At 39.3% G+C, this 11540-nt stretch overlaps 1 protein-coding gene and 1 long non-coding RNA gene across 2 annotated transcripts in view; both read left to right on the top strand.

The window, feature by feature from the left end:
* The first annotated feature begins 557 nt into the window (after positions 1-557).
* Positions 558-7750, top strand: LOC118765831. Its single transcript, XR_005001722.1, has 2 exons — positions 558-813; positions 7256-7750. It is a non-coding gene; the product is annotated as an uncharacterized LOC118765831 (long non-coding RNA).
* A 276-nt stretch (positions 7751-8026) lies between these two features.
* Positions 8027-11540, top strand: part of LOC115218651 (dnaJ homolog subfamily C member 22) — an 18836-nt gene continuing 15322 nt past the window's right edge. Inside the window, exon 1 of the mRNA XM_029788572.2 lies at positions 8027-8619. Coding sequence (XP_029644432.1) covers positions 8232-8619 — 388 coding nt within the window. The 5' untranslated portion in view covers positions 8027-8231. The remainder of the gene's footprint in view (positions 8620-11540) is intronic.

The following is an 11540-nucleotide window of genomic DNA, read 5'->3' as shown; positions in this document are numbered from 1 at the left end:
GTGTGTGTGTATGTGTGTGTGTGTGTGTGTGCGTGCGTATGTGAGCTGGTGGTGGTGGTGGTGGCGATGTTGATGGTAGTGGTGATAGTAGTGTGTGTGTGTATGTGTGTGTGTGTGTGCGTGCGTATGTGAGCTGGTGGTGGTGGTGGTGGTAGTGGAGGAGTCAGTGGTGGTGGTAGCGATGTTGGTGGTAGTGGTGATAGTAGTGTCTGTGTGTGTATGTGTGTGTGTGTGTGTGTGTGTGTGTGTGCGTATGCGTGTGTGTGTGCGTGTGTGTGTGAGCTGGTGGTGGTGTGGTGGTGGAGGAGAAGGCAATAGGAGTTCTACATGAGAGTGCGGATGTGTGATAACAAAGCTGGATTGCGGACAGAAGAGAATGTGTGTGTGTATGTGTGTGTGTGTGTGTATGTGTGTAAGTGTGTGTTGGAGAAAGAGAAAGAGAGAAGGAGAGCTGTACACACACACACACATACACACACTCACACACACACACATACACACACTCACACACACACACACACACATACACACACTCACACTCACACACACACACATACACGCACATGCACGCAGAGACACACAGAGGAAAACTTGAGATATAAGTAATGAGAGTAGGAGGGAAAGAGATAAATTGCAAGAGTGGCGGTGGCAGTAGTGATCGCAGAGGGCTGTGTGATGTGGTTATTGATTGTTGTGCCTGACAACAATAGGCGGGAGAGGCCGAACATGGTTCTCTCACTCAGACACACACAGGACAGACAGACAGACACAAGCAACATGGACTTGACCAGCAAGACCAAACGAGAGTGAGTGGTGAGTATCTTTGCTTAATATATATATATATATATATATATATATCTACCAACATCCCGTAGTAAATACCCACAATACATGCATGCATGCTTCGGGTAGGTAGCGGGGGTGGGTGGGGTGGGTGGCAAAAGGCATCAGAGATGATGAGTTTTCGCCACAAAAGAAAGAAAAACAATTACACAACAACAACAACAGCAACAACAACAACAACAACAACAACAACACTCTGCTTGTACTTTGTACTTCAAGAAGTAAACTCACCACTATACATACATACATACATACATACATACATACATACATATACATACATATACATACATACATACATACATACATACTTACATACATACATACATACATACATACATATATATATATATAAGATTCAAGTATTATGGTTTCTCTGGTAGACCCTTTTTTTAAGTAGAAGAAATGGCTTAGATTTTGGCTGCTATTTCTGAACTTCGGTATGTGGTGATGCATTTCTTTTGCTGACCCCTCAATATTAGTATATAATAATGGCAGAATCGTTAGCATGCCGGGTGAAATGCTTAGCAGTATTTCATCTGCCGCTACGTTCTGAGTTCAAATTCCGCCGATGTCAACTTTGCCTTTCATCCTTTCAGGGTCGATAAATAAAGTACCAGTTTCGCACTGGGGTCGATGTAATTGACTTAATCCCTTTGTCTGTCCTTGTTTGTCCCCTCTATGTTTAGCCCATTGTGGGCAATAAAGAAATATATATACATATATATGTACATAGGGGGAGAATTCACAAAATGTATATACACATACATAAATACATACATAGAGACATATGGAGTAAAGGATACACTGTATGTTTCCAGAATGGGTATTCCAGTTGTACGACCACTGAGCTATCTACTAATTGCATTATAGCACATGTGGTTGAATATTCCATAGACACGTCCAGCCTTCATGGAACTCTCAGATAGAATCAGTATGATGTGGGGTGGGGAAAAGGGCAGACCCTTTTGAATTATGGGTACAATCTTTTTCTTTTCTTTTTTTTTTCTATTTTTTTTTGTTCAGTCTGTCCCACTCACTAGGGTTGGGAAAGTCTGAGAAATGGCAAAAATGGCACTGGCCCAAGTTGCCTACTGGTAGGTAGAATGCAAGTAAAATTTCTTAACCACTCACACATGCATCTATATACATACATACAAACATACATAGATACATACATATACATACATACAAACATACATAGATACATACATATACATACATATACATACATATACATACATACATACATATACACACATATATATATATATATTATATATATATATATACACAATAACAATATTTAGCAAAAACATCTTTAAATGATGGTCTGACCATCTGCTAAGCAAATGGGAGGCAGTAATTGAAGTAGATGGTGAATATGCTCCGGAATAATCATTTAAAGATGTTTTTGTTACATGTTGTTATTGTTTTTGTTGAATAAAATTTGTTGAAAAAAGGCCACAATAATTATGCGCCAACCTAATATATATATATATGTATATATATATATATATATATGTATATATCATCATCATCATCATTTAATGTTTGTTTTCTATGCTGGCATGGGTTGGACGGTTTGACTGGGGACTGGCAAGCCAGGAGGCTGCACCAGGCTCCTAACTGATCTGGCAGTGTTTCTACAGCTGGATGCCCTTCCTAACGCCAACCACTCCTAGAGTGTTATGGGTGCATTTTACGTGTTCCTGCCACAGGAGCAAGTCCGATGGCACTGGCATCGGCCATGTTCTGATGGTGCGTTTTTCATGCTACTGGCACAAGAGTCAGTCGGTTCAGATGGTGCTTTTTACATGTCACCTGCATGGGAAGCCAATCAGGCGGCACTGGCAATGACCCATGCATGCATATATATATAGGTGCAGGTAAGGCTGTGTGGTAAGAAGCTTGATTCCCAACGACATGGTTCCGGGTTCGTTCCCACCGCATGGCACCTTGGGCAAGTGTTTTCTGCTATAGCCTCAGGCCAACCAGAACCTTGTGAATGGATTTGGTAGACGGAAACTGGAAGAAGCCCATCATATATGTGTGTGTGAGTGTGTGTGTGGGGGGGGGTATGTGTGAGTGTGTGTGTGTGTATGTGTGTAGGTGGGTGGGTGCGTGCATGTGTATGTGTGTGTGTGTGTGTGTCTTTGCGTCTTTGTTTCTCCCCCACCACCATGACTTGACAACTGATGTTGGAATGTTTATGTCCCCCGTAACTTAGCAGTTTGACAAAAGAGACAGATAAAATAAGTAGTAGGCTTACAAACAATAAGTCCTGGAGTCGAATTCTTTGATTAAAAAAACCCCTTAAGGCAGTGCTCCAGCATGGCTGCAGTCAAATGACTGAAACAAGTAAAAGAATAAAAGAACAAATGCATATACATATAGATATATATGTATGTGTATATGTACATTTGTGTGCATGTATGTATATCTATCTATCTATCTATCTGTCTATTTTTTTTTAATTTTATCCCCCCCCCTTTTTTGTCCTCTTTCTTTCCATTTACGATCCGTTTTGATCGAAAACCAAACCCCCTTCTTTTACCCCCAAAAGAAAAGCTCTACCTTGTAATTTTGTCCTGTCTGTGTGCAGCCCTGTGTGGCTAATAAAGAAACATATCTATCTATCTATCTATTTGTCTATCTATCTATCTATCTATCTATCTATCTACCTATCTATCTATCTATCTATCTATATATCTATCTATCTATCTATCTGTCTGTCTATCTATCTATCTATCTATCTATCTATCTATCTATCTATCTATCTATCTATCTGTCTATCTAAATTTAAATAGTAAGGGTAAAAATTGATATTAATTAGATTAATATTAATTAAACCAGTGGCCTAGCATATTTTTAAAAAATCTGAAGATTCAGAAAATTATATTACATTCATATAAGAGGAATATGCTAAATGTAGATCCCATATGGTCTGACCACTAAGAAAAATTCTTCTCAAGAATTTTCTTGAGGACAATTTTTCTTAGTGGTCAGACCATACAGGGTCTACATGTAGCATATTAGGAGTCTACCTAGTGGTCATTCATCTTATGTGTATGTAATAACTATCTATCTATCTATCTATCTATCTATCTATCTATCTATCTATCTATCTATCTATCTATCTATCTATCTATCTATCTATCTAACTATCTATCTACCTGTCTTGACATTTCTGTGATACACGATCCCTATTGATTGACCCCATTTTTTTTCATGATCCCTTTTGATCGGAATTCGACCCCCCCTTTTTTTCCCCTTCTCTTCTTCCCAAAAAGAAAAGCTCTTCTTTGTATTCTGTCCCTTCTGTGTTTAGCCCTGTGTGGCACACATTACACACACATACATATTATAACAATATATATATGTATGTACGTAGGTTTTTTTTGTCAGCATATACACACACATTTATACTATACATCACATAGTTACATATATACATTTCTTTAGTATTTTCAAGTGACATAAGTTACAAAAGTTATTGAAGAGTTTGGTAGTACCATGCACAAAACCTTTGGGACTGAATCCCTTTTGGGGTCTAATAATAATAATAATAATAATAATAATAATAATAATAACAACAATAATAATAATAAACTATTATACTTATCTAATGAGTTCTGCTTACCCTGTTTGTTCTACAAAACTACTGTATACATACATATATACATGCATTCATGCATACATACATACATACATACATACATGCATACATACATACATACATGCATATAGACACACATGCACACACACAAACAAACAAACACACACATACACACACATATATATATACATATACACACACGTTTGTATGAAAAATTGAATAGATTCTTAACAAATTATTTCTCCCTTACAAAGAAAACTAACAACTCAATGAGACTCCAGTTACACACACACATATACACAAATGCACATACACATGCACACACACACATACACGCACACCCACATGCTGGTTTCCACGACGTGTTTTCAGTTAATCAATCAATTACACTTATTGTATAGTACTGTAAGTGGTTGAATACACCATAGGCGTTTGTATCATTCAAATTATATATAAAAGAATCAACACGACACAGCTGTTTTTCTTTTTTTTTTTCCAAATTAGAAGTAAAATCCTTCCAGAGGCCTTCAACACAGTTTCCATCTGCCTAGTCTCTCTCACGTGTCTAAAATCATCTCGAGGACCACAAAAAAAAAAAAAATTATATTTCTCTGAAGTGCCTGGTAGTAGAACGGAACCTAGAATCTCATGATTGCGAAGTGGATATTTTAAACATCCAGCCATATCTGTGCACATGTGCACACAGACACACATACATATATATCCAGTTGCATACATACAAGAAAAAATCCTGACGTCTGCAGATACTCCATATTATGTTATGCTGGTATGGGCAAATTGATATTCCTTAATGTTAGTATGGGCAAACTGATGTATGTTATGCTAGAATGGGCAAACTGATGTATATTATGCTAGTATGGGCAAACTGATGTATATTATGCTAGTAAGGGCAAACAAATGTATACTATGCTAGTATGGGCAAACTGGTGCATATTATGCTAGTAAGGGAAAGCTAATGTATATTATGCTAGTAAGGGCAAACTGATGTATATTATGTTAGTATGGAAAAACTGATGTATGTTATGCTAGAATGGGCGAACTTATGTATACTAGGCTAGAATGGGCAAACTGATGTATGTTATGTTAGTAAGGGCAAACTGATGTGTATTATGTTAGTATGGGCAAACTGATGTATATTATGTTAGTATGGAAAAACTGATGTATGTTATGCTAGAATGGGCAAACTGATGTATATTATGCTAGTATGGGCAAACTGATGTATATTATGCTAGTAAGGGCAAACAAATGTATACTATGCTAGTATGGGCAAACTGATGTATATTATGCTAGTAAGGGAAAGCTAATGTATATTATGCTAGTAAGGGCAAACTGATGTATATTATGTTAGTATGGAAAAACTGATGTATGTTATGCTAGAATGGGCGAACTTATGTATACTAGGCTAGAATGGGCAAACTGATGTATGTTATGTTAGTAAGGGCAAACTGATGTGTATTATGTTAGTATGGGCAAACTGATGTATATTATGTTAGTATGGAAAAACTGATGTATGTTATGCTAGAATGGGCAAACTGATGTATATTATGTTAGTATGGGCAAACTGATGTGTATTATGATAGTATGGGCAAGGTGTGGTGTAGAGTGGATAGACTGCAATGTGACGTGGCATTGTCTAATGAAGTGTGGAGTGTAGTTGAATGGAGGGGGAGGATTGAGTAGGACTGAGTAGAGGGAGTATTGAGTAGAGTGTATCAAAGTGACAGGGAGTATATGTGGTGCATTGGAGTAGAGTGTAGTTACATGGAATAGAGTGGAGTGTGGTTTGGTGTGGTGCAAAGTGATGAAGTATAGTGGAGTGGAATATGGAGAGTGGTTGAGTGGAGGAGGAATGAGTAAAGGAGGACTGAGTAGTGGAGGTTTGAGTGGAGGAGGGTCGAGTGGAGGAAGGTTAAGAGGAGGAGGGTTGAGTAGTGGAGGGGTGAGTGTAGGGGGTTGAATAGAGGAGGGTTGAGTGGAGGAGTGTTGAGTGGAACATAGCATAGTTGTTAGGGGTGGGATGTGGTGTATTAGAGAAAATATGGTTAATTGGAGTGGAGTGTGGTATTATGTAGTATGGTGTAGTGTACTAGTATATAGTGAGGATTTTGTGTAGTTGAGTGGAGTGTAGAGAATGGTGGAGTATGGTGTGGTTTAGTACAAAGTACACACTGAGAAAATATTGGTTTCAAGGAAGAGGATAAATCACTAAATATACTGTGCCTTTGGATTGAGTTGTACTACATTTCTTTAACAGTAGTTAAGTCTAATGTTATCGCTGAATACTCTTCTACTCTTTTACTCTTTCACTTGTTTCAGTCATTTGACTGTGACCATGCTGGAGCACCACCTTTTAGTTGAGCAAATCAACCCCAGGTCTTATTCAGTGACTTTTTGCCGAACCGCTAAGTTACGGTGACGTAAACACACTAGCATCGGTTGTCAAGCGGTGCTGGGGGGACAAACACACACACATATATACGATGGGCTTCTTTTCAGTTTCCGTCTACCACATCCACTCACAAGGCTTTGGTTGGCCCAAGGCTATAGTAGAAGACACTTGCCCAAGGTGCCACGCAGTGGGACTGAACCCGGAATTATGTGGTTGGTAAGCAAGCTACTTACCACACTTGTCTTTGAATTCATTTGTCTTTTAGTATTTTTCTAGCTGTAAGTAATTAGGGTTTCTTTCTAGGGGTCAAAACAAAGTGATCTTTCTCTTTTCTTTATTTTCTTCTTTTTATAATTTTTTTTTTTTTTGTTTCTTACTACCAGAACATGAAGAACACAATGCAAGCTCATGATGTCAACAGATTCTGCAAAATCAGGGAGACACACAGACAGACAGACAGACAAGAAATAATTATGGTTTAATTCAGGGTACCTGTCTACCCTTTGTGCCAGACAACAGAGATAATTTCTAGCACTGACATATGTTGCTGAAAACTGTTCCTTTGGATACATTCGTTTGTATTACTGTCATTGGCGGTAACATCTATTAACCTCATACCACCCTTATCGTCACCGCCACTACCGCTGCACACCATCGCTACTACCACCACCACTGCCACCACCACCACTGCCACCACCACGACCACAACGACAGCTACAACCATTGTAGTGACAGTAACTGCTACTATAACTCCTACTGCAGCTGTAATAACAACTACTACTTCAACTACTACCTCAGCAAACTCCACAACCACAACTACCACTAATACTACTTCTACCTCAGCAATAGTATTCGCTACCAAAACTACTACTACTACTGCTGCTGCTACTACTACTACTACTACTTCTGCTGCTGCTACTACTACTACTACTACTACTTCTACTACTACTACTACTACTACTACTACTACCACTACTACCAATCATAACGGTAACTGCTATCCCCCATCACTGCCACCACAACAACAATAACTACTACTACCACTACTACCACCACCACCATTTCTACTACTACTACTACTACTACCACCACCACCACCACCACCTCTACCATTACTACTACTGCTGCTGCTGCTTCTACTAATACTACTACTACTACTACTACTCCAACAACAACAACAACCTTAACAATAACCATTGTCACACCAATAACCAGTATCTCAACAACAATTACTACTACTTCCACCAAAACCACTACAACCATTATAACACTGGTCACCACTACAACGACAACCGCCCATACTATAGCATACAACTATTTCACCAAAAATACAAAACCACCAGAGACGGTCACTCCAAAATGGCCAAAGTTGTGATAGCCTACATTCTGTGGTTCTTTGGTGGACTGTTTGGAATTCATCATATTTATTTGAACAGAGATAACCAGGCTCTGGTGTGGTGGGCAACTCTGGCAGGCTGTGGAATTGGTTGGTTTAGGGACCTCTGGAGAATTCCATTTTATGTACGCCGTGCCAATAATGACCAGTTTTATGTTGAAGAAATGAAAGACCGGAAGCGGATTTATTCTCATCCACCAATCACTTATGAAAGAATCATAAGCCAGATCTTCATCTCGGCACTCTTTGCTTATCTGTTTTATTCTGCTTGGCCTTCGGAACTCCTAGAATCTTATGGAAGTCTCAAGATTTTGGTAGTGGCTGTTTTCACACCAATTGTTGCTGCTTATGGTAAGCTTATTCTTCTAGACTTTCTCTCACAAACACAATATAAATTTGGCTGTGTGATAAGTAGCTTGCTTACGAACCACTTGGTTCTGGGTTCGGTCCCACTGCGTGGTACCTTGGGCAAGTGTCTTCTACTATAGCCTCGGGCCAACCAAAGCCTTGTGAGTGGATTTGGTAGACAGAAACTGAAAGAAGCCCGTCGTTTATATGTACATATATGTATGTGTGTGTATATCTTTGTGTGTCTGTGTTTGTATCCCCAACATCGCTTGACAACCGATGCTGGTGTGTTTACGTCCCTGTAACTTAGAGGTTCGGCAAAATAGACCATTAGAATAAGTACTAGGCTTACAAAGAATAAGTCCTGGGGTCGATTTCCTCGACTAAAGGTGGTGCTCCAGCATGGCCACAGTCAAATGACTGAAACAAGTAAAAGAGAGTATACACTGTTGTATCTGGGGGCAGTTATTTCCACTTATTTCTTATTTTTATTTTCCTAAAATTTTCGTTGCGTCTTGCAACCTTTTCAATAGTCTTGACTCTCAAAACTTCCACCAAAACCACTACAACCATTATAACATTGATCACCACTACAACGACAACCACCTATACATACCTATAGCATACAATAAGTACTAGGCTTACAAAGAATAAGTCCTGGGGTTGATTTCCTCAACTAAAGGTGGTGCTCCAGCATGGCCACAGTCAAATGACTGAAACAATTAAAAGAGTAAAAAGAGAGAGTATCTAAAACAGTGGTTCTCAACTGGGGTTCAAATGACTCCTGAGGGCCCATATGAGATTTTTGGGGTCCATGCAAGCAAAATATAGTAAATTGGGTATCCATGGTAGTGTTTAAAGGGTCCATGTATAAATTTCGTTTTAGATACATTTATTGCAAAAAGCATCAAGATTTGTTTCTCCAACATTTCTATAAACATTGAATGGCTTTGGAAATCCACCAGAATAAAATTGTAATCAAAGGGGACCATAGATAAAAAACAGGTGTTTTGTGGTTAGGGTGCTGGACTCATGATCAGAAGGTTGTGGTTTCAATTCCTGGACCAGGTGACATGGTATATTCTGGGGCAAAACACTTCATTTCATGTTACTGCACTCTTATCAGCCGGCAAAAAATTAGTAATCTTGCAACAGACTGGCATCCCATCTAGGTGCAAGCCCTTATGAACTCTACCTATATATATATTTTGTTTTACTATGCAAAACTGATGGACTGGTGTCCCATCTAGGTGCAAGCCCTTATGAACTCTACCTGTATATATATATATATATATATATATATATTATATATTTTTGCTATGCAAAAATGATGGACTGGTGTTCCATCTAGGTGCAGAATATATATGCCATGAAACCAGCTTTGTGAGTCAGAGTGACATGTTTGTTTGTTTGTCCCTTCTCGAGCCACACCTGGCTCATAAGGGCCGGTTTCCCGGTTTCCTTGGCGTATAGGTTCCTCACGTGGACGGGACGACGGTCCATCGCAGGTGAGCTGCAAGATGCAGGAGGAAAGAGTGAGAGAAAGTTGTTGTGGCAAAAGAGTCAGCAGAAGTTCGCCATTACCTTCTGCAAGAGCTGCGTGGAGCTTAGGTGTTTCACTCATAAACACACACATCGCCCGGTCTGAGATTCGAACCTGCGATCCCTCAACCACGAGTCTGCTGCTCTAACCACTAGGCCATGTGCCTCCACCAGAATGACATGAGGAGGTAATTTTACCTTTTTTACCTATAGATGGAAAAAAAAAATGCTGAGAACCACTGATCTAAAACATATGTTACTCCCAATATCAAGATAAACCATGAGTGAAACATAATGAAAGGGTAGACAGGGTAGGTCCACAGGGTGGGCTTTAACTATTTTATCAGTGTAGTAGTGATAGTTGTTGCTGTTGTTGTTATTTAGACAATGGTCAACCTGATTGAGCAAACTTATGATCAAAGACACTCCAGCCATGATCCTCCCATTAGTCTTGTTGCCATGAACTTAGGATCACATTATCTGTCGTGTCCATTACTAAGATGATAGTCTGTAATTTGAAGGAGATTTGGCTGTTGTTTCAAGCAGGCCAAGCGACCATGTAAATGCTTTCTTGTTAACTCGTTATCAATGTGGTATATACACCAGCTGACTTTACCGAGTGTTTATCTAGGAATCATGTAGAGAAATACATTAAATAACTTTACATTTATTGGTAGTGGTGGTGGTGGTGGTTGTGGTGGCGGTGGTTGTGGTAGTGGGAGTTGTGGTGGTAGTGATGGTAATGGTAGGAGTGATGATATTGGTGGAAGAGGTAGGGATTGTGGTGGTAGTGGTGGTGCTGGTAGTGGTAGTGGTGATGGTGGTGTTGGTGGTGTTGGTGTTATTGTTGGTGGTGGATATTGTTGTTGTTTTCAATATTGATATTAATATTGTTGTTGCTATTATCGCTATCGATGTAGCTATTGCTGTGGCTCTTATTCTAATTATGGCTATTATTTGTTGATGTACCTGCTATTGTCATCACCACTACCGCCACCACCACCATCATCATTCTCATTATCATCATCATCATCATCATCATCATCATTATGGTGACAGTTATTTCATCTGTCTTTACGTTCCGAGTTCAAATTCCGCCAATGTCAGCTTTGCCATTCATCCTTTTGGGGTAAATAAATTAAGTACCAGTTGTGTACTGGGGTTGATCTAATCGACTGCCCCCCACCTCCCAAAGATTTCAGGCCTTGGGCCTACAGTATAAAACTTGTTGTTGTTGTGGCTGTCATAGCAGTTGTGGTGGTAGCTATTGTTGCTATTATTTAAGTGGCAATTGTTAAGTACCAGTTGCATACTGGGGGTCAATCTAATCGACTGGCCCCTCCCTCCCCCAAAATTTCAGGCTTTGTGCCTAGAGTAGGAAA

Source organism: Octopus sinensis, linkage group LG13 (assembly GCF_006345805.1).
Source record: "Octopus sinensis linkage group LG13, ASM634580v1, whole genome shotgun sequence".
Lineage (NCBI taxonomy): Eukaryota > Metazoa > Mollusca > Cephalopoda > Octopoda > Octopodidae > Octopus > Octopus sinensis.
The sequence above is the reverse complement of the archived record's forward strand: the minus strand, read 5'-3'. Positions and strand labels throughout refer to the sequence as shown.